We start from the raw sequence: 26,973 nt of genomic DNA on the forward strand, positions 1-26,973 counted from the left end.
AAGGGTTTGGGTTGGAAGGGACCTTAAAGATCATCTCCTTCCAACGCCTCTGCCATGGGCAGGGACACCTTCCACTATCCTATGTTGTTCCAAGGCCCATCCAACCTGGTCTTGAACACTTCCAGAGATGGGGCAGCCATAACTTGGGATAAATGGAACTTTTTGGAACAATGGGTTGCACATTCCCTGAGGTGTTCTGCCTGTAGTAGCTGCCTCTGCCCCAGGCAGGCTCTGTTTCATCAGTTTGATCCCATCAAAGTCTGTATTTCTGTAGCTGCACTGCTAGTCTGCTCAGGGTAGGACATCTGACTTGAAGAGAGTTTGCTAATGAAAAGAGCCAAAGTGAATGGTTTGCCCTTTATTACTGTCCCTGGAGCTGTGCATCACAATGCAGATGTAACAACAGAGGAACTTAGAATATTGTGCACCATATCATGACCAACCTGAGCCTGGATCATTCCGAGGACTTGCCTCCTACAGCTTTGTTGGTGGTTAATGATTTTTCCAAAGACATTTGGCTGGGCCTGCTGTAAAATAACCAGCAATAGCTTTGCTCCAAAAAGCAATTCCATCAGTGCAAAGTTGTTCATAAGTGTTGTGAGTCTTCTAACATCTGCAAGGTCAAACACTCTTCTGAGGGTTTTTAGCAGTGCTGGTGATGGTGGGTTGGTATTGCCAGTTTCTCCCCTTTCAGACTGATGTTGTCTAAATGTAATTCTTATAAGAACAGCTCAGACTCTCTGACATCTGAACAATGGAACATGCATTTAGTTGTAGCCCTCATGCCGCCTCCACACTTATCGACAAGGTTTCTGTGACAGCTTTAAGAAAGGCAGAGCACATTGCATATGTAAAAGATGAGTGCTCTGTACTCATTATGGGCTTCACAATTTAGCTGCCAACCCAACACATTTCCCTTTTCCACTGTGCAACTGTGATATCTTTTGTGTGATAGAAATTTGCCAGGAGATTAATTTTGGGTCATGATCCAAGAGGTCACTGCTTGTGTGAAGGATGACCTTCCTCCAAGTTTTTGAAGGGACACAGCAGAAGCTCTGCAGCTGAGGACCCTGAGCATGGTTCATGGGTGCCTGTGAGGACAGGTACTTCAGTGTCATTGCCTGCCCTTCTTGAGAATGATTGATGTAATCTCACAAAGGAAATTTCTCAAATGAGTCGAGTGAGTTTTGTAAATTTAACCACCTTCCCTGATCATCAAGCCGATTAAACACATAGTGGTAGTGCCTCTATCCATGGCTGTGGCAAGCAGAGCCAAGTGTAGCAACCTGAATTAGAACTGTTCTTCCCAAATCAGAAAAGCCCAGAGTTTTTGAAGTGGCAGTGCATGGGTTTGTATATTTGGGGGTTTTTTTGGAGAAAGAGAGGAGAGATTTGACAGTCGTCAAGATCAGCAAGGTAGTCTAACTGAAGTATGAGTTCAACAGTGGTTGAATATGCAGCCTGTAGGCTTAGAAGCCTCCCATAAAGGACATAACTTTATCTTGTCCTTGTGATTTTGTGCTTTGATTCAACTAACTAATGATTTATTATAACCTGGAGGGTAATAAAAAATACTATGCTGAAGCTTTTATCGTTTCATTTTGGTTCGCATTAAATTTTGGTACTATCTTTTACTGGTGTTTCTAACTTCCACTTTCTGTGTAAGTTTAGATTAATAACCCACGTGTGAGAACTCAGGAAGGCAGACTGTGTGTGTGTTCAGTGCTGACTGCGCTGCTCTAGCCCATTTCTCTGGTTAAGATACTTGTCTCAGTGGGCTTTACTACATCCCGTATTATATTTTCACAAGTAGTTTGCGTGAGAAAAAAAAAGAGGGTAAACATGAAGAAGCTGTATTTCTTTGCATCTCCCTGCCTGAAGACATTGCTGCTGTGATGTTGCTGGATCCAGGCAACATGGCTTTGGAAACTCCCAAAAGGGTATTTCAGGTAAGTTGTAGTTGTCACATCCAGCTTTCCCAGGACAAAACTGACTTGACTCTTGCTACCCTAAACATCTCCATCAGGTGTGGTTAAACCAGACTGCTTTTCAGCCAAGATTCCCTTGCTCCCTGTTGTGTCATATCATGTACACACTTTGTGTTTACCTGTGAGACTGGAATGTGGTCCACACTGCAACTGGGGACTTACAAACCCTTTGGTAGCCATAGTATTGCTAAATCATTTCACCATGCCCTTTTTTCTTGTGGATATAGTTGTTCCTCCCCAGGTTCTCTCCCAGATCAATTTAGTGGAAAGCAACTCAGAAAGTCCATGCAGAGGTGTTAACAGTCCCCAGAATTTCTTTGTTTCACTTTGATGGCTGAAGAGCCCAGTGAGCACCCAACACAACTGCCTGATTTCAGGTCAAATTGTGCCTACAGATTAATCTTCCTTTTATTTACCATTTTAATACCACCCTGCTTCTGTAAATCAACAAAACTAGAGATGAGTACAGTAATTATTATGATTATGAACACATATTTTTACTTATTTTTAATGCAGCACCATGAATCCCACTGTGTTGGGCATGATAGAGCAGCACCACAAGTGCCAGTCCCTTACCAAACTTGCCAGAATCTGGAATATCTTTTGTTTCAGGTTTTTGGCATGGGATTGAATGTTTTGTATCTTCCTGTACCTGTGCATTCCACTGTATAAAAAGAAAAGCAATAATTTTTGAGCTGCTTTTGCTGAGGAATTTTTGCCTGCTCTAAAATCACAGGCTCAGAGGGACGCAGGCGTTGGGGCAGTCGACGTGACATTGACCCCGAGGTAGAAAACAGCTCTGTCTCAAGCACTGCCCTTATCTCCTTTTCTGTTAGCTGGTTATCTGGAGCCTGCACCTTGCAACCTCAGGTGTATTGTCATCAATCATTTGCTATTTTCTTTTGCGTGCTGGTTCCTCTCTGCCCTTCCTTTGTTAATAACCCAGTTTGCCTATATCCATAAAAATATCTGATTGTGATACCATTTATCCAAAGCGCCATACATCCATCATGTACTTATGAGCGAGATAAACAAGGTCTCCTGGGAAATATGCCGCGAGAAATATATAGGATGAATAACTATATCAAATGTATGTCAGTGTGCAAAAGGGGAAAATCCATTCATTAAAACCCGGGTGGAACTGCAGTGTTTTATTGTACCCTCTAAGCTTTTAGTTTAACTAAGAAACATACATTTCTGCTGCTTATCTCATCTTGCACAACTCTCATGCTGCCCACTTCAGCAGGAGATATATTAGCTTCTTCGACTGCCATTGTAAATGTGTAATTGCTCATAATCTTTTCTCTTTTTTTTTTTCCCCAGACCTTACAGGCAGCTTCTTCCTTTTTTTTGACTTCAGCTTCACTGCTCCTGAATTTCAGCGTGCCCGATATTTGAGCCCTGGGGGTAGTGGAGGACTGGAGTGGGAGGAGAGGGATGCTACCCTCATGCCTTTGGTGTTTAAAGGAAGCCCTTGGGTTTGTATTTCAGTGCCTTGGGTTGTGAGCAGTATGAGAATGAACAACTGCAGGTAAAACATAGCTTTTTCTGCTCTTATTTATGTATGTTTTTTGAGGTTCTCCAGCCTGTGATCTATCCTTCTAGAAACAGCTCTAAAAGCTGAGGATGCAGGTTCCCTTCCTGCAGGCCCTGTCCCTCCCCAGCCTCCCAGGCATCAGGTTTTTCTGTTCATTAATATCTTCCCTCTGGTCACAAAAGAAGCATACTTGGTATTCTGACTAAGGTGACTTTATACTCATTTGTTTGCAGGCATTTTCCTGAGTCCTAAGAAGTTGGTGTAAATGTAAGAACTACCTAAGAGCCAAACTGGTCCTTGGTGTAAGAGCCCTGTCTCATGTTTCTACATAAACTAATGATTTTAAACTAAAAGAGGAGTGATTCAGACTTAGATATAAGGAAGAACTTTTTACAATGAGTGAAACACTGGCACAGATTGCCCAGAGAGGTCATGGATGCCCTATCCCTGGAAACATCCAAAGTCAGCTCTGAGCAACCTGGTCTAGTTGAAGGTGGGATCATGGCAGAGGGATTGGACTAGATGACCTTTAAAGGCCTCCCTTCCAACCCAAACTATTCTATGATTCTGTGATTCTAAGCAGTTGGTATAAAGGTAAGAATCACCTATAAGCCAAACTGGTCCTTGGTGTAGGAGACCTGTCTCATGTTTCCGCATAACCTGGCAGCCCAATGCCAAACAGCATTGATCAAACCACTGATGGGAAAACTCGCTGAGATCCTATGTTTCCTATTCCTTTGAGATGTCTAAATCACAGCGGTCTGTGAGTGCTTCATGCTGCTGCATTTTCCTAACATAGAAGACATCAGAATCAGGGCCTTGGGAGCAAATTCCTCTCTGGGTAAATATCACCTTCACCTGAAAAGCAAAGTTGAGTAGAAGGCCACAGCTTTGCTATTCATCATAGGGATTTTTCACAGAACAAGTACATCTGAGGATTCAAGACAACGTGGTTTGTTGTTTTCAGCCTATAGTTTCATTTACAAGCAAAAGAGAAGTGGTGGAAAATTGTCCATTAGCAAACATGCCCACAAAAGAAAATATGGGGCCAGATCTTCAGGTACCATAAATCAGCTGTGGTGAAGGAACAACACTGATTTACATCAGCTGAGCGTCAGCCTATAAATCCCCACTGACACGCTGTTGAAAAACAAGCATTTCCAAGCACCAGAGCTATACCTGAGCAATTTCTTGCACTAAACCATGATTCCTTTCTACTCCCTCTTTCCATTCATATGTATATAGAAGGGCTGCTTTGTGCTTTGAGGTTTTGGTGCTCTTGTTGTTCATAATGCCTGATTCCTTCTCAGGGCTTTTTTTCCGTTCTTCCTTTGTAATGAAAAGCTCAGTAAAATGAAGTACCATTCGCCTTCCACCCATCCCAGTTTTTTGTGGCAGTTCATTAAGAAGAGGGAGCTGCAGGCTCTCGCCGTGGTCTCTGGGCACAGTTCAATACTGTGTGCATTCTTGTGCTGAGATTTACATCTCACATTCAAAAAAGCTCCTTAAATCAAGCAGCCCGTTAGCATCTTCTCAGGCTCTGGGTGCCTGGGAGATAAAATGCCTGCGTGCTAATAGTCAATTCATCACTGATCTTACAGAAGAATAGCCTTTGCTTATGTGTGAACATCCTCTGCAGAATGGTTGTGTTTGAGCCTCTCCATTTATTACTTTATTTATTTATTTATTTTAAATTCTTCATCAGTTTGGGTTTACATTTTGCAATGATGCTTTTTAGGCTTAAGCCTTCTCCACACAGAGCAGCATATGGCTTTGCTGCAAATGCAGCCCTGGCCAATATGCTGGACTTAAAAATCTGACAGTGCCAGCTTACAAAAGTTCTGTGGTACATATGTCAATATCAGCTGCATAAAACTGCAAGGATCATGAGCTTCTTTTTGTGTTTTGCAAAGGCAAATACATAAACTTTCTGAGAGTCAAGCTTACTTATGTAAACACTTACGGTAAATTTATTTCATGACATGTAGCCGCACAGTCATCTAGCAGCAAAGCCACCTGTGTGGATATTCCACCATCTCCTGTACTACAGCTGTGCTGCTGTGCACTGGGTGGGGCTCCCATCACAACTGGTGAGGCAAAACATGTGTTCAGTCCACCAAAGCAGTTGGTCAGGTTTTGTACAGTGAATCCAGCACATCTCCATATCTATAGAAACACAATACCAGCCAATTATTTCTCCTCAGGGTAATTCCATTTCATGCCAGGAGTATTTATAGCCCAGCACAGACTCCAAACCACTCTGGCCTGGGTACCTGTGGGCTTTCAGCAAGGTCTGCTCTGCAGGGCCCTCCCAGTGCAGGGCTGCCCACCATTCTGTGGGGCGGGGTTGGTGCACTGCCGGCTGCGCCGCGACATGCCCGCCTGGCACGGGGACCAGCCTGACCAGCAGCTCCAGCGCCCATCCGTCCCACCACCTGCAAACACATTGAAAAGAAAGGGAAAAACAAACAAACAAAAAGAAGTATTTAGTTCTGAAGTGCCACCTACAGCCACCTACCTTGGGTGGGAGCAGGGGAGGGAGATGGAGCGGAATGCCAGCAGCACTTTGGGATTTCAGCTCTGGCTGTAACCCTTCTGGTTATGGACTCCCTGCTCCATCCCAGCAGTGCCCAGCACACGGATGGTTGTTGAGATAAAGGCACTTTGAAGCCAGGGGAGATGAATCACCTCAAACACCAACAGCTGTTTCTTTTTCTTCTCTGCTCATTCGAAAGGCTGTGCCCTGGCTCTCCTTTCCCAAAGGGCACCTGACAGCTCTCTCTGCACTAACTTTGTCACCCCTGACCAAGGCAGAGGGACAAAAGTCCCCTGATGTCATGGAGGTGTTGTGAAAAGTCTGCCCATCCTTTTGGAGATGGGTCATTTCAAGGCTTTTCCATCACAGTACAGACTGAGTTGTCAGCAGCGGTCGATACTATGGATTATGGCGGCGCTCCTGAATGATGGGAATGCTTGATGGCTGTCATTTACTGTCGTTTTTTATTTACTCATCTGGCCTTCATGCCTGGCTTGGGCACTTTATTAATTCAGACAGCACAAATGGATGTGTGTGCTCTTAGTGCTGGGTGGAAAGCTGGGTTTTCCATCTGCTGAAACGTTGTGCTTTAAAAACACTGACTGTGGTCTTAAATGAGTTTTGGACCTAAAAATTTGAATCTAAAAGTTGCACATGAGTCAGAAGTGTGTCTGTCCCCACTCTTGCTAAAATCAGGGAGCACAAGGCTGGCCTGTGCTCTGCTCTCTGTGTGCTCTTTTGGGTGCAGGTCCTGAGCCTTCCATGCAAATTCCTTGGATTTGGAGGCAACTCAGAGAACCTGAGCTTTTTAAAGAAACCCACTTTGCAGTCACTGAAGCAAAGCTTTTGAATTCAGCTTCATAAACCATCTACCCAGCTCTGCTCAAACTCCTTAGCTCATCACAGCTTTCATTTTCCAGTGTGAGACCCCAGTGATGTGCACATGGTTGAAGGCCTGGAGCTCTGCCTGGTGGAACTGCTCTGAAGATGGATTTTTCTGCCAGCTTCATGTGCTGAGACTTGGATTTTTTTTGTCATCATGAATCAAGACAAAAATACCCAGAAAGAACTGTGACTTCTTTTGGAGATGAAAGAACATGTTCCAAGCTTGGCTTTTGTTGCCACTCATTTAATTTTTTAGGATAGTATATAAAGTCATAAAGGAAATATAAATAGAAGCCTATCACTTTGGAAAAACACATTTTTTCACCCCAAAATAGATACTTCCCTCTAGTTAAAATGCATCTCAGGGAGTGGAGGGGGGGGAATCTGGTTATGTGGCAATTTTTTACTAAAACAGCATTTTTGGTGGCATGTTGTTTGAGCACCACTTCCCAGTTGTTTCACCTGACCTCCTCCCCCTCCCTTCCCTCCCTGACTTTCGAGGTTTGTGCTCTCACCCTTGTAGCAGACATCCTTAGTGGAATGCCACAAGTCCTCTAGAGGATCACCAGCCTAAGAATGTGACATGGCAGTCAGCAAGGACCAGGTGATGGTCTTGTTTACAGTAATGAGCTGTGTCTGTAGAGCAACACAGGCAGAGCTCACCCCTTGATGGGCAGTGGGGGCAGCTGGGCTTTACCAGGATGATGCCACCCAGCTCAGCTCTTTGCAACAACTTGGTAAATCTCCAGCTATTAAACACACCCTAGTTTCCACCACTTTATTTATAGCAATTATAAAATCACAGAATGGTTTAGGTTGGAAGGGACCTTAAAGATCATGTCATTCCAACCCCCCTGCCATGGGCAGGGACACCTTCAACTAGACCAGGTTGCTCAAAGGCCCATCCAACACTTCCAGTGATGGGGCAGCCACAGCTTCTCTGGGCAACCTGTGCCAGGGCCTCACCACCCTCACAGTAAAGAATGTCTTCCTTATATCTAATCTAAACCTGCCCTCTGTCAGTTTAAAGCCATTCCCTGAGCTGCTAATTTTAGTTTCTTTCTCAGGATAGCCCAGCAACAAAAGCGATACAGAAGTGAAGGCTGGATTGATGCGTGGATGCAAAGAGCTGTTGGTTCATAGAATCATAATATGCTGAGTTAGAAGAGACCCACAAGGATCATCAAGTCCAGCTCTTAGCCTCACACAGGACAATCCCCAAGACTCACACCATGTGCCTGAGAGTATCATCCAAATGCTTCTTGAATTCAGGCTTGATGCTGTGACCAGTTCTCTGGGGACCCTTTTCCAGTGCCCAACCACCCTTTGGGTGAAGAACCTTTTTCTAACATCCAACCTGTGGAGAGGAAAACCCCGTCTCTTGGCTGCTTTTCGCCCTCCCCTGTTTGAGGTGCACAGCGGGGTCTTACCTCGGCGCTCAGTCTGCTCGCAGGCAGGGCCCCTGGACCCCGTGTTACACTGGCAGGAGCAGGTGTCCCCCACCAAAATGGGTTCTCCGTTGTTCTGGCACGGCCCACAGCGGCAGGCGTTGAACTCCAACAAATATTCATCCAGAGCCCGTTTCAGGTTTTGCCGCTTGGTTTCCATGTCACCAAGGTTGCTTCTGCGGAGAATTTCGTGGATGGGCTGCAGCTGCATAGGATGGAGATGGATAGTATGGAAACAATTTCAGCTGGGCATCACTGAGACGCTGTGACATTGCTGGATAAACTCAGGACTCGGGAAAAACTCATTTGTCTTCCTCGACAGCTGCATGTACATCATGCAAATGTGTTGCTGCGACTGATGGGCCCCAGTGAGAAACCACCGTTCCAAAACCTTCCTCATCTTAGAGGTTTGTGTGGGATTGGCTTCTCTGGACATGCTTTGGAGTTTTAGTAGGGATTCAAATGATAAATTAAAACACCCCAGTAAGCCCATTTTTTGACTGATTTCTTAGTGCTGTCGCAATCTCTGAGATTCTTGCACGCTTTTTGCCTTTTTGAAGAAAATGTTTTGGTAAGAGCTTTGGACAGAGGGACTCATCAAAATTTATTGCCAGCCCACCGCTTACAGCGTCCAGATTGTGAAATATCCAGTAAATGCTGAGAATGAAGAATATTGCCAGTGTATTTTTTGCCCTTTGATGTAGTGAAATATACTGTCCTGATGTAGTGAAATAATACTGTAACCTACAGCTTTAAGAATATAACTTGCTCATCATATTTCCAGTAGCAAAATCAAGTTCCTGTATACCAGCAAAAACAGTCCAGTTTGGGCAGCTGTAATTCTAAGTTGCCCAACTGACTAGTAATATTCAAATGAATAATAAAGCTACAAGCTCAGGACTGTCTGAGGACACTTATTTATATTTGTCCATCTGTGCATCTGTGCAAACACTGTGTCTAGGCCAGAAATTGGTGGAAACTATTCCTAAAGAAGAGCTGGGCATCATCTCATTGGACAAGGCATAGTGAGAGTGATTCATGGGGAAGATCAGGGTCAGCTGGGCTTTGGTAAGAGCTCTTAGGCAAATTTGCACAAGGCTGTTTAACAGACTGAGGGAACTGCAGATAAGAGCTGCTGAAGTGGACACAAGCTCTTATCGGCCGCTCCGGTTGCAGAGTGACTGCTCAGCTCTGGGGCAGCCAACAGAGAGGTCAGCGCATGGTTTACTGGAAAAGTGCAATACATTTTGCCCAGCATTGATGGGAACTTGTGCAGAAAGGTGAATAACCTGCAGCTGGGACTGAAAGTGCTTCTACGCTATCAGAGCTTTCTGCCATCAGGGTGCTGCCCAGGAAGGCTTGCACAATCCTTCTTGCCCTGCCAGTAACACAGATCCATTTTCCCTTCTCCCACTCTCTGTCAGAGCTTTCAAATGTGCTTTCAAATGAAGACAAGAGGGATAGAAGTGCTGCATGTCCCTGCCGTGATGGAGGTCCTTCCCCCACACCCCACAGCTGCTCTCCTGGAGCAGACCAGTGATCTTGGCATCCTGGGATACATCTGGCACTACTGACCACAGCTGAGGAGTTGTGGCCACCTCCTCATGCCTCTGCCATCTCTGGCCCTCAAGTATTTGTTTGTAGGGTTGCTGCTCCCTCTCCCTTTCCATCTCCTCTGCTTGCACCCATCTCCTCATGTCAGAAACTATATTAGATGCTTCAGTGATCTTTCCATTTTATGGGGCATCCAGTGAAACTAAAGGGAGAGTACAGCTTTGATGATTTTTATGGCCACAGACCCTCTTTTTGGAGTGTGGAGAAAGACAGGACCCCCCTGAGAAAACAGCCAGGAGCCCCTTGCTCTGAGGACTCCTGGGGGGGATCTGTCTATGCAGAGCCTTTGCTGGAGGGTGTTTGAAACACCTTCCCCAGCCCCCTGCAAGTTGCCTGCTTATACAGGAGGGTGGACAGCATCAGGGAGAATAATAGGGATGAATGCAACCACAATTCATTGTGAAGATGTTTAGGAACACATCAAAAACTTAACTTGGCACTAATCCAGCATTAAGCTCCTTGTCCATCTCCCTGTGGATGCGGTCCGTGGGAGATGTACTCCCCATTGTGAAATGAATAAGAGGTTACCAGATCAGTGGCCCATTACATTTAATCTTGTTCTGTGATGGGATCACAATAAAAATACGAAATGATCTGCTCGACTACACTTTCATTCCTTATAGCAGCAGAGTTTCTTCAACTGCAGAAAAGCCTTACCTCAAAATCAATAACAGCAGGATTATATTTTAATGACCTTCCCCAGTGACGATACATATTGCCATCCCAACTGTTTAAGAGCCCTCCGCTGTAACTGGTATCTCCCCCTCTAATCCGAGGAATAATATCTTCCACAACTGCACTGTGGCTCTCACGATCTGAAAAGTTGAATTACACACATATTATTTAGTTACTGTTTCCACACATGCAGTAGAAGCTGCTTAATGGAGGTGAGATCAATCGTGCAGGGGGCTATCAGTGAGCTGCCTCCTGGAATCGATGGGAGCTCGGTGTTCCCTGCTTGTGGGGTGAGCCCTGCCACCTTATCACGAGGTAGTCGGTGACAAGATGAGCATCCCAAATGTTTTAAACTGATAAGACCTGAGGAGCCTGCACACCTCCAGCCTTGGTTTCTAGTTAGAACATGGGCAATAGATCACACTGTCTACATCTCATTAAGTAATGTACAAATTTGGGATTTCCTACCCCCTTTGAGTACTTTTCTTAGTCAATTTTGACTTTTTACTAGTTGCCATGCTGCTTTTGCCATGCATGCCCAGTCTGTCATTGCTATAGGGACTGCAGCCTTCCAGCCACCCCACTGCCTCTATTTATATGGGCTTCTAATCCAGGTATTGTTACATTCATTCCTGCTTTTTAAAGAGCAACCAGTACTCCAGGAGACCTGGACTCAAAGTTGCTGTGGTCCCACCATGTCTGGGAGATGGCACCAGAGCTCCCTTCTTCATTACTTGTGTGACCCTACTTGAAACTCCATGCCCGTGACCACAAGAAGTGACACGAGATGCCTTAACAGACACCTGCTATGATATCATACCAGCTTTCAGAAATCCTCTTTTTCGGCATTCAGAGTGTGACACAGATGTGTCCAGATCCAGTTTATTCTCACTGGCTGTAAGGCCAAGTGACAGGCCAATACAGGCCTCGATCTCCTCACCTGTGACGGCTGCAAAACAGAAAGGAAACAGGTAAATTCAATGACTCATGCTGAGTGGAAGGATGTTGATTTTCCTACTTGTTTTCTTTCTTCTATTATTGAAGAAAATATTCAGTTATTTTCATGACCTGTATTTCAAAGTCAAGAGCTAATCTGGGCATAGGACAGTGAAGAGGACAGTATTTTTTATAAAAATTGTTTCTTAGACAATATTAGAAGTAAATATCTTAACACAAGGCTTTGGGCATATATGTCCTTGTTTAATCTATATATTTTAAACCAAACCATTATTTTTTTACAGGCTAACTCATAATTAGGGTAAAACTGGGAACAGCAGCTGAAATCAATAGATCTTCACTAATTTTCCTAAACTCAGGATCTGACCCACCTGTTGGTGGCTTAAGTAGCAACTTGCAGAAGGTTTGTGTGCTTAGAGCTGCTAGAGCCTTCCTGGTGCTGGGCTGCTGCCACCAGCACTGCCACCAGCACTGCCACCAGCACTGCCACATACATCAAGAAAATATGTAACTGGAGAGCTATGAAGTGACTGCAGAGGGGAAGAAGGGAACTAATGAGATGGTTTCACCAAGGTAAGCAATGTGCATATTTCATACAGCCAGGTTTTATGTAAGCACTTCAGTGTACTGCAAATAAAAGGCTGTCCTCTTCAGTAGTTAAAAAGTCCATTGATTTCTATAAGTACGAGTATTGTAAGTAATAGGTAACTTTTATATTGCTCTTTTTTGTCAAAGGACCTTAAAGTGTTTTACAAAGCAGCCTGGTGATCAATACCATGGTATTGAAAAGGAAGCACAGGGGTCAGTGGGGTTTGTGCATCGTGACTTAATGGTCTGAAGATGGAATCTCCATCCGAGTCCCAGCCTGGAGCATTGTCTGCTGAACTGCCTCACCCCAGCAGTTCGATGGTTTGAGATGGAAGGGAACTTTAAAGGTCAACATCCCCTGCATTGAGCAGGGACACATTCAACTAGAGCAGGTTGCTCAGAGCCCCATACAAATTGACCTTGGATGTTTCCAGGGAGGGGGCATTCACACAGTAAATTAGAAAGAGTCTTAATATATTCTGATTAATTAAAAATGCAGCAGTAAATCTTACCACTTGAGCACGTTTAACTATCGCACCACCTCTCTGGGCAACTTGTGCCAGTGCCTCACTACCCTCATTGTAAAAAAATTTCTTCTTTAATCTAAATTGACCTTCTCTTAGTTTAAAACCACCATCCCTTGTCTTATCACAACAAGCCCTGATAAAAAGTTTGTCCTCATCTTTCTTATAGGCCCCTTTTAAGTGCTGGAAGGCCACAATTAGGACACCTGAAGCCTTCTCCATACTGAATGACCCAAATTCTCTCAGCCTTTCCTCATAGGAGAGGTACTCCATCCCTCTGGTCATCTTTGTTGGCCTCCTCTGGACTCACTCCAACAGTTCTATGTCTTTCCTGTGCTGGGAACCCCAGAGCTGGGCACAGCACCTGAGGGGCAGAATCCCCTCCCTCAACCTGCTGCCCACACTGCTTTCGATGCAGCCCAGGACACCACTGGCTTTCTAGGCTGTGAGCACACATTGCTGGCTCATGTCCAGCCTCTCGTCCATGAGAAAGGGGCTACAAGTCCCAGATTCAAACTGGTGAGAGCTAAAGCATTCTCAAGACTTCAGTGGGAATTGCATCCCATTGCAAAACTGGGCCCTTGAGAAAGATTGAATGTGTGGCACTCAATTACTTGTACTAAACTCTTCAACAGTTGTAAACACAGTGGGTAAAGTTCATTCACCCAAAGCAATGTGAGTGATTGCTTATATTGGTGTTGGAGTGCCATAAAATTAAACTTGAGGAACACCCTGATTAATTGATTTGCCATGGCTCCCATTGAGTAATTATGTTCAGCGAGGGTCTGTCAATACAATTTGCTATTGGTTGCAGCAAGATCGGGTCTTGATAAATGAAAAGTGGTTATCATTGCAAAAGGGTGGTCATAGTAAATATTGGCACTTGAGGGGGGAGTCCTGATAGGTTTTTTTTTATGATATAATTTGTGATAGTTAAATGTGCTGAAGTGATAAGATTTACTGCTGCATTTTGAATTAATCAGAATATATGAAGACTCTTTCTAATTTACTCTGTGCATAATGTTTCTCCCATAAATGTTCTTGTAATGTGTGAACACATTATACTGTTTTCTGCTAAATAATAGAACCATAACAATCTATTTTAAAAACAAGTAATGAAAAATATTGATGGCAGAGCAACAAGGGACCTCTTTCTGACGTATGTATTTATTTCACTCATGACCACATCCATATAAGCCCTTGCAGCCTGAAAGCTAAAAATGGGTCTGGCAGCGAAACTGCAGTCCTGAGCTCTGCAGTGTGTTGTGGTCTTTTCCCAAGTATCTAAACAGAGAAGGTGATTTAATTTTCAAAATTCGGGTTACCTAAATGCTTAAAGTCCATCTCATGTCTGTGCTGAGCTAAATGCTCAGTGCCCACCTAAAGCTGTCTCTCATTTAAGGAGGACTCAGCCAAGGGGTCTTTTTCCTAGGCGTGTGTTTTAGTCGCTGGTTTATGAAAAAAGGAATATTCTCTCTTGCAGAGCATTTAACACACAGCCTCATGAGCTAGGTGGGCTCTCTCAGGGTGCAGTGGTTGTTCTAAAGCAGGTGCCATGTTGCTCAGCCCTGTGGGGACTCAGTGATACATCTCCAGGCATCTGCAGAGCTTCACACTCATCTTATGAAGCTCTAATTTTAAGATTTCAGCACTTATATCCTGATCCTGACCATTCCTCAGGGAAGGAGGATAATCCTCTTGCAAACACAGCCTTCAAGCATGGCTGTGATCAACATTAGAAAAATCAGGGATTTTTTACTAAATGCTTTTAGACTGTGGCATATCAGACACTTGCAGGTGGGTCCTTCTGGGTCAGCGTCGTGTGACATAGAGCTCTGCTGACTTGGTAAATGTGGACTCTAGCACAGCCTGGATTAGATGAAAATTACACAGTGGTGCTGCATTAGAATGAAAATTACATCCCTACTGGGGCACATTTTTTGTCTTTTGCTGAACTTCAACATCCTTCTTTCCCAAGATAAAGCATCTCGTAGCAGTAAATCTCCCCCTTATATACACAGGAAGCACAAGATAAAGCAAAATAATAGCCTCCCTCCACATGCTTTTGATTCATTCTTCCTTTGAAATTGGCAGTCTGCTTCCTGAAGACTTGCTTGCCAAGACCTTGCTCACTTCTATATCACTCACTCTTCAAAGTGAAGAAATGATTTGAAGAAGCATCACATTTCCAAACATTAAAGGTTTGGAAACTTGATGAAAATTCTCTGAATTGGTGATTTCTTGTAGAAGAATTGGCGTGGTTAACACTCAATATGGAGTGCATAGTTATCCTAGTGCTGCTGGTACCAAACCTTTTCAGACCAGAGGCAGAATTTGGGGCAGAACCATTGAAATTATTGGAATTAATGGAATTATAGCAATTTGCACCAACTGCAGCAATTTGCACCTGTTGTCCAAGATGACAGTTTCCTTCTGCATAAATGTCCAGCCTGGAGTTACCAAGGCAGTTACCTGGAGTACCCTCTGCAGAGTGGCATGATGATCCATAGGGGAAGTGGGATCTATTGCATTGTTGACACCTTTACAAAAATTGGCAATCTGGTTAGTGTACTAAAGTACCATATTATTATTCTGCATCTTATGTTTTCGATGAGGAAACCTGTTATGCTTTGGCTCACCAGTAATGGCTATTCTTGCACTCTAGATATCTGTAGTGGGTATTTTATCTAATTGAGATTCAGAGGTGTGGCTGTCCAGCCTCATACACTCTAATTTGTTGAGAATTGGAGCTAACAGAGGTCTGTTAGTCTTCAGATATGACACTGAAGAGAGTAAAGTGGCAGAGGTACTGCCAAGTACAGTGTGCTATTTCCATTTACAGAAAATTGCAGCCTTCACTATGAACAGGCTAAAAAGTGAGTGGGCTGGCTTGCTGTACTCTGGATGAGTTTGCAAACCTTGAGCATTCATGAGAATGGCCAGAACAAAGACTATAAGAAATAGGAGAAGATTAGCAAGTGGCACTGAAAAAATGGAGAAGATAATGCTCAGGTTCCTTCCTGAACTACCAAAACCTCACCCAGATACTTCTGACATTAGACTGGGAAGCACATTTTGTGACACTCAAGCTAATCCCCTGCCATGTGGATAAGTAGTAGTGCATCCATCTTGTGAATGTGTGGATACCCCTATGTCATCCCCCCTGTGCATTTTTGGGCTTGTGATGAGTATGTGTCTATCGTGCTGGGATGGGCCAGACAGCTCAGCAAAGAGGTGCTGATAAGCACCCACCCTCCCAGGGTCCAGGGAGAAGATGGCTGTGGAGATCCACCCCACAGTCACCAGGTTGGAAAGAGCTGGTTTAGAGCAGAAAGTTGTGAACAGAGAATAGCTTCTCATTTTCTAACCTTTTCTTCGCATTTCCTCCTTATTAATGACGAGGATGTACTCAAAGATGCCTCCCATTGTACCAGATGTCATGAAATGGGTGCCATAGTCATCGATGAATTTGGCATACATGCCATAGTTGTAGGTGTCTGGAAGCTCCTGCAGGGAGAGCAGTACATCTTCATCCAAAACAATGTTGTCTCTTCTCATCTTGAAACGGGCTGTCTGCACCTTTGTCACAGCTCTAATGAATTCAAGGTCCTGCAGGTAAAGAAAAAAGAAGCTGCAGTCAACATTCATTTAAAAAAATAAATTTCTAGTCTTTAGGCTTGCAGAGGAAAGCCTGAGTCTCTGACTGTCAGTGTATATTGAAGGCATGAAAATAAGCCCAGGTTTAAATGAAAGAAATGGTAATTCGTTTTCTAGAGTCTTTTTCTTATGTGCTGTGGAGGTGGAGGGCAAAGCTGTGGTGTTGGATGCTACGAGGTTTTTTACTGATGTGTGAGGCTCAACTTGGTTTTCCTCCATTCTCTGTTTCTGCTATTTCTTTTTCTGGTTTCTTTTCCATAGTGTTTATTCCATTTTGCTTTTTTCACATCCTCAACCAGTGATACAGGACAAGGGTCAAGGGAAGTTCAGCTCAGCCCAGCTGTGGGGAAATACCCTGGCCAGGAAGATGCTGACGGGGGAGGATTTCCTGGATATACCAGCAGATCCACAACTCCACCTCTAGATTAGCCATTGCCTTGGACAAGGCTCCAGTGCAACCAGAACAGCCCTTTAAATGATTCCTCCCATAACTGATCATCATTTAGCTACAAACATTGTGTGAGTCTGGACAAGGGCACAGTAAATACTATAATGGTGCTCATTTCAAACAGCTTTTAAGGGCATTTTAACTCAGAACACCATCAAAGTAATTCTTCTTTATTGTTTTCTGTCAGCAGCCACAAGAGAAGTGGAGATGGGGCACGGTAAATGTGGGAAATACCAGCACTCATGTTATTAGATTGGAAAGAGGTCATCACAGCTAGTCCATGATGTAAGCCCGCTGTGAGAAGTACACCCTATTACCAGGTACTATTTTTTTCAGCATGGTATTTTAACCTCCCATAAAAAGTAGCATATTTCCCCATCATAAGGCAGCTTGTATTAATTTGAACAAGATATATTTGCTACTGGAGACCATTCCCTGAGGACTATTGTTTGGATCAGCATCTTGATATTTCCTCCTCCCTCATCGTCACTTTTAAGCATTTTTTTATTTATGTGCTTAATGTAGCCATGAAACAGGATGGGGTGAGATGACATGTGTTGTGGCACTTCGTAATTCAATTTTATTCCCACTCCCTGTTTGCTAAAACGTACAAAGAACAGCAAACAGGATTACTGACGATCATACATTTGCAATTACATGAACAAATTAAGGTACAATTACTGTGTTAAAAAATGCAATTGAGAGAATAAACTGACATAAGTTACAGCCAGACCATGTGATGCACAGATGATACGACTGGAGCATATGTATCACTGATTTGGTTGGGTTTTTTTACCTTTGCAGCGTATTCCGTGAAATTCTTCAGGGATCCTTTGCCACCTGATAAAGTGAGGCCCAGGTTTACCAGTATATCTGGACTTGCAGGCCCAATTCCAATGGTAAAGCCCATTGTTTTGGATTTATGACTTTTAAGGGCATCAAGCAGATCCTTTGAATCATCATAAAACTCAAAAGCGAATCCAGAATCAGCATGAGCCTAAAATGAAAGGAGCAGACATTAATTTTTCAGGTAATTCTCTTCCTTTTTAATCTTTATTTCTTCAAGGAGCTGATAGTGCCTCTGCTTGAAGCGCGTGATGCTCCTGACAGCACCAGCACTGATTTCAGTGAATGTGGAATAAGGAATTAAGTCACATGCCATTTCATTTGGAAATATGTGAGAAATGTGGATAAAGCCAAGCATTTTGCTTCATCCATCTCCAAGCAGCGGAGAGGTTTGTGTTTAGCTACTCAAAGCCAGAACTGGTAATGTTACCTATTAAGATAGCTTGACACTTCCCATTATAAAACCCTCCTTCCAGTTCCTACAGCTCTGCCAAATTGTAATGATTTGGACTGATTTTTTTTTCTCTCCAGCCTGCTTCTGGATGAATTTATTTAGGAAAAAAATTCAACAGCCATTTACGGTGGCAAGACCAGAAAACAAACATTGTTTTGCCTCTGTTTTAGAGAAGTGACCTTTTTCTTGACAGCTTTACCTTGCTGGTGTGTGGAATTGAGCAGTCTTGCTGAATCTGGGCTGTGCTATTTGCCAGCTCTCTAAAAAGCCAGCCCCAGTGTTCAAACTGGGGACTAAGGGGCACAGGGGACTCTGCCTGCTGGGAGGACATGAAAGATGCTTGCATTGAGTCTGTGGCCGTAATGTTTCCTAGGAATAATGTGTTTTCATTCATTCATGTCAAAAAGCATGATGGATGTTTCACAGTGTGGCGAAGGCACCCACTGACGATGTGGGAGACCCAGGTGGAACCCCTGCTCTACTAAGATCAGTCTCCAACATCATATGTGACCTCATGGACTTGTGATACACGGTGATAGGTTTCAGGATCCCTGTCTCAGTCAGAATTTGGATTTATGTCCCTTGTAGCCATGCCATAGACTTAAACGCTTTCAAAGGTTGAACCAGCAGGATTGTTACAGTTTTACACATGGCCACCTGCATCCCTAGAGAGGTGAGTGGCTTGTGCAAGCTCTACAGCTCATTAATAGCAGAATTTAGAGAAAGCCCATTTCTCTTAGCTCTGACTAGGCCAGAGTAAGCAGTGGCAATGCCTGGGTGATAAAGCATGTTAGTTCCTTGATGTGCCATAAAACAGCATTTATATCATCGATTGCCTGTTTTCTTGGGGACAGCTGGGGAAAGGTAACTTGAAAGACAACCTATAGTAAATGATAAAATGTATCTGATATCTGTAGGAAGTTTGGCTTTTTACTGGGAAATCACTGCTAAATTTGACCACTCAAAGCACTTACTAGGAATTGGTATATGTGAAAGTTGTAAGGTTTGCGGAAATACTTCTCGTCGTCTCCGTAGTACAGACGTTCGCAGGCAGCATCGTACTTCAGCTCCCGCCACTCTCCATTGTAGACATACTCACAGTGACCTCCAAAAAACTCGGGATCGTATACAAACTGTCTCTCTTCCTGTGTTAGGATATTGTATCTTGGAAAGAAGTAGCATTCAGAAAGTTATCCATCGCTCCTGTTTTATTCCCTCAACAGTCTCTGTCATAGGTTGTACTGACACTACAGGTTATCTAGTCTCAAGTTTACTGAGGAATTTTAATAGAACTTAAAATTGGGTTGGGTTTGCTATCTTGTTGCTATCTCCTTCCTTAAAGCTAACAGACATTACAGACAAACAACCATTTTAATTCCAAAACATTATTTTGGACTCATATGCTAGAAATGGAAGAAATCAGTTAAGTTGTTCAGCCCCTCCCAGCATATACAGTTATGAAAGTCCCAAAGTCCTGGAATTCCTTCAGGTCCCCCTTTAGCCTAATGTATCTCACTGTCACAAAGTGCTTCCTGGCATTTCATATAATTATTTTCTATCTTAATTTCATCTCTTTCGTTTTAATAATGGTCCCATTTCTCAGGGCAGTTAACACCCTCCCTAGACATGCAGTCAGCTTGTGCTTTGCCAAGTCTCTTACTTATTATTTCCTTGTTCCTCCTTCTTCCCTCTCTCCAGCCCTCACATCTGCTGCCCTCTGAAATCCCTCCCATTACTTAGCATTCTCTGTAATTCCATGGCCTGAAATGAAAGTGTTATTCAAACTAGACAGCAGCATTTCTCTTCACAACAGGGAATCACCTTTAAGACTAAGATAGTAAACCCCATTGGTTTTGTATGTTCTACAGAAGAAGCACATCAGAGAGCAGAATTAAATATGTTTCTCAGTGAAAATTAATACATGTCTTGAAAAACTTTTGATGGACTCTCCCAGGCCCTGGGCCAGAGACACATTTATCTCATGGACTCCAGGGAGCATTGGATCGAGCTGATGGGAAGGTTATCTAATGGCTGACTTCAATCTCATACCTTAGTCCATGTTCATAGAATCCTAGAATGGATTCTATGGGGTGGAAGGGACCTTAAAGATCATCTCATTCCAACCCCCCTTCCATGGGCAGTGCCGTGTTTTCATAGTGAAACTGTGCAGTATCTTGGTTAAAACACAAGATTTACAACAAGATTGTCACAATGCACAATTTGCCTTTCAAGTTGTACCGAATTTCTCTTTTGTGCATATCACCCAATGAAAATTTGAAGTAGGGAAACATTTTTTCTTGGATAGGAGTATTTGCTCTGCATATACTCATGTGGAGTTCAACCTTCCTGCCTTGAATCTGTGCTCTGAAGTTACAAATCCTGGAGTTAAATCTCCTTCAGGCTGAATGCCACCAGGATGCTGCATTTCCAAAGTCTGCTGTTTGCTTTAATATTTTACTTTTATCAACTGGAGAAAGCTGTGAGATAACTGGGCTATATGTTTACAGGAGTAAAAAGAGGGCATCACAAGTACAGCATGGCTGGGAGAGGCCAAGGTCGGATAGTAAATCTGAGAGAGGATTTGAAATAAAAGCTGGGATGAACCCTCCTGCCTCCCTCATTGCTATCCATGGTTGCATGGGACAGCACCCTGTCAGTTCATGGACCACTGCTATTACTACAGAAGAGCAATATAAGGATCCAGTTTTGACTGTGAGAGTAGCAGCTTTGATTAATTACTCACCCTTGGACTGCTTTTATAGACCCTGGGATTGGGAACAGGCCTTTACAAGGGCTTTCAATATCTTCATCCTCACAGTTCTCCTCATCAGACCCATCTCTGCAGTCTCTCTCTCCGTTGCACACAAGATGACGTTTAATACAGCGACCTAAAGTGCACAGATGCAGGCGATGGCTTATTCACCCTTCTGAAACGCTTGCTGGTGGCTTGCACTGGTTAGACTCTTTTTCACCCATATCTCAGGGCCACAGGAAGTCATGCTGAGTGTTAAACACAGCACTCTTCAAGTGGGAACGTGCTTTTCCAAGCTCCTTGCAGGAAGTTTCCCTTTGCAATCCAAGTGAGCACAGCTCCAAGTCCAAGCTGGCCACTCCCATGGGGTGGGAATTGAGGTGAGGTCGCTTTGCTGTCCTGACTTTATTATCTAAAATTATGCTCTTGGAAAGTTGTTAAAGGAATCACTTCTCCACTTGGCTTACGGAAGTCAGCTCCATCTTAATAAAGTGCAATTTTGCCTCTTCCCATTGCAGGAGGTATTTGAGGGGTTTATTGCAATAGAGTGCAAGAATGGATGTTGGTAGGAAGGGTAACTTGGAAGAGCTTTTGCCTCTGGGAGTGAGGAGAAAGCCTTGACATGACAATCATGGCAGAAGGGATCTGGCACTGCTGCACTTGTCCCAGTGGAGGGACAATAACCTACTCCAGCTGCTGAGCTAGTTGCAGAGCTAATGTGTGGTTCTAAATTTTAATAGAATTTTCATTAGATGCTCAAGATGGAAGTTTGAGCCATTTGTGTAGAAACAAAAATCTGTCAAGGTTAGTCAAACTCTCAGAGAACAGCCGTATTATATCCCAATCCTCAGAGCTGAGGATGGCTAAAAATAAATAAATCACCCCAACAGATTGCTAGTTGGATCGATGATTGAACTATATCTCTAGCGGGGGAGAAAGTGGTGTGTTGTGGGAGCGTTGTACCCAGGGAGGGGAGTGTGAGTGTGTAGCACAGCAGTTGGAGCAGAGTATTTCTACTCTCTTTGTTCTACTGAAAAATTAACATTTTCTGTGTCACACAGCGTTCTTTCTATCTAAATCTGAGTGTAACGTGGATGCATTTCTGTAAAAGTGGGGGGGGAAAAAACAAAGAGGGGAAATTTCCTGCTTCCCCTTGCACTGGTTCACTGTCCTGCCACCTGGTTGGCAGGGAATTAATATCACCCCGGGGTTGCCCAACCAGGAACAAAACCTCTTTGGCAGGAGTTTGTGCCTGGTTCACTTACCTGTTTCCTTGCACTGAAAGTCCTTCCCACAGCTCGGGGGTTCAGTACACGTGGTCTCAGCATGACAAGTTTGCTCATCCCAGAGGTGCCCTGCACATCTCCTCCCTGCAAACCTCGCCGGCTGCACCAGCCTCCGGTACCGGTGCTACAGCACACAACAGAGATAATCACTTGTATCCCCCACACACATCAACTCCATGGGCTATAAAGGAATCAAAACTATCATTTTTATCTATATTCCTATTTTTTTTAATATGGCCCAAAGACTTTGTATGTGGTAAATGGAGAGGGAGAGTCAGCAGAGAGGTGGGACCTCAGATTTGCTTGAAGTTGATAGGTGGGAATTTAGAGGAGGCTGGAAGAGATGTTTTTGAAATATCTCTTCTGTGTTTTATACCTTGGAAATAATATAGCATTTTTCCAGTTACACATGCTTTGTCTTGGAATGTAACAGGCTGTGTTAGATGAACACAGACACTAATTACAACACTGATCCTGCAACATTTCTGATGGATTATTAATGAGGATTGCTGCTCTTTAAACTAGGAAGGGAAAAAAAAAGGGAAAGGGAGAAGAGCCAAATAATTTACTGATTATAACCACAGGAATGAAAAAAGCAGGGATAATATAAACTCAGTAGAAAGCAAAATTAGATATTTGAAAATAAATTCTAAAATTATGATTACATATGTGAAATTATATAAAAATTAAGAACAGGAGCAGATGAATGAAGGCTGCTTCTAATTTCTTTTCATTGGAATATTTGCATTAAGAATCAGGGGATACTTAATTAAATCTGAGATAAAAAGGGAAGAAAGTCTTGGGCAAGTATTCTGGCCTGATTCTTCCACCATTTGCCTTGATTTTCCTTTTCCTGTTCTGCTGCCTCAAATTTATTCCCCAGTTTACACCAGGGTAAGTAAGAACCTCTCAAGTAGAGGAGCATCTCCATCATATTTGGATGGGTTTACTGGATGCTTTGGAATGATGAATATGTATAATATATATAATTAATGTGTGTACATCCTCATCACAGACACATCTGAAGATAAATGAATACATTACAGTGGATCCTTACTTTTTTCTCTTGACAAGGAAAGCAATCAGTCCATCCTGACCACTGGCTCAGCTGACAGTCGACAGGAGCTGGAGAATTAACATCTCTGCTGCTTCTTCTAAGGAGGGAGAGAGAGTGCAGTCTAAGGTCTTTGAAGTTGTGTTTTAAGGAGGGCTGGAGGCTAGAAGAGGGAAAATGGTCTCTGTGTGTGTTTTTCCACCAGGAACCTATGTTGTAGGAAGTGGGAAGCATCCCTTAGCAGAGGCAACTGTATTACAACCTAAGATGTCCCACCCAGGTATTCACTGTCAGCATTGATCAGGGGCCACAGGTGCAGTGCTTGAGGATTTTGTCTTGGATTTCCTGCTTTCCCAAGAGATCCCAGCCGTTTCCAATAGGTAGATTTAAAATAATGATTAAATATATGTACATAATATATATATAAGAGCAAACACACTGAGTAAACAGAAGGGATGTCACAAAGAGACAGGTTTTAAAGAAAAGATTATTTTTTGGCTTTCTCTTCAGAAGCACATCACAATCTCCAGGAGTAGGGATGTTTTGAAATCTGTTGATTTCACTTTTTTTACACCAGTGTGAACTCATGGTCAGTAGTTTTCCTACTATGTATGAAGTGAGGGTCTATTTCCCATGGGCTTTGTGGAATGGTGGGAATGGCTACATCAACAGTGCTGAGAAAATAAGGTACAAAGGATGTTGATGAAAACTTTGTTCCTTGTCTATTTCTAAAACAGAATGCATAAATTCTGAGAAGAAGAAAATAACTAAAGGAAGACTACAAAGGCAGAAAATGGCAAAGGTATTGTATGTTCCTGGCCTTTGGATCAGACTCTGCACATACACTGAATATCACTATGCTACAGCAAGAAAATACTTCTCTTTCCTCCCAGCCCAGTCATTACAATCTCTGTTTCTGTCCTAACTCCTACAACCTTTATTTGTATGATGCATTTCTTTGTTTTGAGGAGCAAGCTGTGGAGTGCTAATGCAACTCTGTGTTTGCCATAGCTTTCAAAGCATTTTAAGGAGTTTTGCCAAGTCAAAACATCATTATTAGTAGTATTATTTTGGTGACTAACTAATGAGCAGCCTGTTTTACTTACAAGACTGCAGTCCAAAGAGAAATATTGATAATTAGCAGAGGTATGGAGCACATTGGGGATTCATCAGAGGCTGTAGAAGAGAGATTTACTATATGAAAGCCACAACAGCTCAGCAAGGGAGTCTGTGGATGCAGATCATTGTGCGAGATAAAAACCCACCGTGTCTCCAGGAAATCAACAGGAACCTGCAGACAAATGGAGCTGGAGGACACATATGTATTGATGCCTTCTTGCTCTGACAGGAGGATTTGTGGGCTGTATCCTTCAGCATTTCTCAAAGTACTTAATTGGCTCACCTTAGATTGGATTTTACATTTACCTCTTCATTATTCTGCCTTGTTTGATAAGTTCATCAAACATCAAAAATCTTGTCTTTGTTCATTTTCAAAAGGGATTATCGGAATAAGCCTTCATAATTAAGTGTATCAGTACCACAGTTTTTTTCCTTTCCGCCTTCTCCTTGTCTCCATGTTCCAATTATCACTGGTACCTTTTTTTGATCCTTCTAAATCATATTTGCCTTTACAACAAGCCTGAAATTAATAGCTGTAGAAAAAAAATCCAACCATTTTCCTATCATGACACTATAGCTTTAGAAAAAAAGTAACTTGTTTATTCCTTTCCTTCAAAGACCAAGTGACACTCAAATAGGTTAATAATATTGTTCACAGAAAAAAAAATGAGGTGTGAGGATCTGGCTTGGATTGAAAATTGGGTTATTCACATGCACTTGTTAACTTCACATTGTCAAATGTAAAATAATTATAATGAAAATGAATATGAAAAATATTAACTCATAAATCATCCCGTAAAGAGAATTCATTTGAAGTGCCCAAACCCAGTATGGTAATTTCAGTAAGGAAGTTTAGGAAGGCTTAATAGTCATCAGTAAAAGAAAAACCATTGTGCAAACAGTTCCTTCAAGAAGGAATTATGATCCTGAGCTTGGGCTTTGGACAACTGCCAATAATTTTTTTTCCTGGTAGCTGTTTACAGAGAGCATGGTGTGCACATGCCTCGAGTCGGGACAAAATTGATGGGCTGACTGACATGCTGGTAATTTCTATATGTAGAGTTGGAGAGGGAACAGACTTACCTCTGGGTAGACAATGCCTCGGGCTCCTCACACACCATTCCCGTGGCCTGGTGTGCCATTAAAACCAGGGGGCATATAGACAGGATCAAAAGAGAGAGCTGACACTGACTCCACCACATTGTTTTCCCATATGTAAATGTTTGCTATAGATCAGCTGCAAACAAAAGCTTTAAGTTTCAGGACTGCTGGAAGAAGCACAGAGCCCACCAGCCTCCAAAACACTGAGGTAAATCATTGACAACAGCACAGATCGAATCACAAAGAATCAGGACAGATCCCAGAGGCCTTTGCCCTTTTGGAAACAAATTCCCAGTTTTCTGGCAAGGAAATATATTAAACTGTGCAACTGTTTCCACATTAAAGTCAATCAAATCCTATTGCAGCAGTGTGTTTCTTGTCCAGCCTGCGCCCTCCTTTTAATTTGAAGGAGGAGGAAACTCATTTTATTTCCCACAGTGACTTTACTGTAATTTTGGTGTGTCTGGTTGCTGACCAGGGAAAAGCTTCCCAGTACAGCAAATTGAAGATTAGCACAAAATTGTGTTATGAGGAACATGTACCTTCCAGATATGTCAGGGAAATGTCAGTTCAGCTTCCTCCCATTGCCAGTCCCATAAGACAGTTTTCCATCTTTAAAGCTGATGTGAGTTATCACCTGGCTTTTGCATGGCCCTTACACAGTCATTGAACCATGAGAATCTAACTCGTTGTTTTCCAAAGTGATTTGGGGTGAGGAAGATGTCCCACACACCTGAAATTGTTGTGCCTGTGCAAACCCATCTGTTTGTGATGGCTCTAATGCTCTTAGCTGGGTGGCATCTTAGCACAGAAGTGGTGGATGTGCACAAGTGTAAGAAAGCAAGAACACCACAGGTTATTTATTTTTAAGATAATAGTCACAAGATGACCATATTTAGTTCTGTTGTGTTAGAAGAAACTAAAAATGGCCATTGGAAAGACACTTGGTCATAGCCCAGGTTGCCCCATAGGTGTTTCCTCAAGCTTGTACACAGCCTCCAAAATTCCCCTAAAGACCCCTGGGCAGGCACAAAAATACACAAGGAATCTGTAACTTCATTAGGTAGCAGTTAAAAAAAGAGTAAGAGATCTGTGGAGACTTGTGTGTTCAAATAAGGGTCTGCGTCTCCCTGCTTTTTCTTCTGCATAAGTGGGCTGAGATGCTTCATGCATAAATGAAGTGTTCCCAGCAGACAACTGGAAGTTTGAACCTCAATAAATTCAAGAGAAAGTGTAATTATTGCAAGAAAGTCTGGTCTTGGGCTATTACAGCTATTAAGCAGACAGTGAATTGTCCTTTGTCCACAAAAGACTGGGATAGAAGTGTCACTTTGTGTATTTCCCAAATTAACTGCAAAGCTTATTTCAATAGCTGGTATTGTAAATTATCAAAATAAAAGGACCTCTTATGGGGTTATTTTAATGTAATTAAAGTTCAGAATGACCCTGGGGCTTGTCTTTGCTAAACACGAAGAAATGTAGCACATGGGTAAACTCTGTAGTG

The 26,973-nt window shown here is 42.9% G+C and overlaps 1 protein-coding gene across 2 annotated transcripts; it reads right to left on the reverse strand.

The window, feature by feature from the left end:
* Window positions 1–5,468: 5,468 nt before the first annotated feature.
* Window positions 5,469–25,699, reverse strand: C8A (complement C8 alpha chain). Of its 2 annotated transcripts, none has more exons than XM_027699024.1 (11): window positions 25,452–25,699; window positions 23,253–23,412; window positions 22,175–22,319; window positions 20,901–21,045; window positions 19,132–19,321; window positions 17,654–17,854; window positions 16,121–16,361; window positions 11,504–11,632; window positions 10,666–10,823; window positions 8,377–8,599; window positions 5,469–5,960 (listed from the first exon to the last, which is right to left on the reverse strand). In XM_027699024.1, exons 1-11 carry the CDS (start codon window positions 25,568–25,570, stop codon window positions 5,809–5,811), a joined length of 1,863 nt encoding a protein of 620 aa, XP_027554825.1. In that variant the 5' UTR covers window positions 25,571–25,699; the 3' UTR covers window positions 5,469–5,808. The 2 variants fall into 2 exon arrangements, with proteins under 2 accessions (XP_027554825.1, XP_027554826.1); XM_027699025.1 differs by having other exon boundaries at window positions 5,809–5,960; window positions 23,253–23,349.
* Window positions 25,700–26,973: the final 1,274 nt, after the last annotated feature.

This window comes from Neopelma chrysocephalum, unplaced genomic scaffold (assembly GCF_003984885.1).
Source record: "Neopelma chrysocephalum unplaced genomic scaffold, ASM398488v2 Primary Assembly neopelma1_135, whole genome shotgun sequence".
Classification (NCBI taxonomy): Eukaryota; Metazoa; Chordata; class Aves; order Passeriformes; family Pipridae; genus Neopelma; species Neopelma chrysocephalum.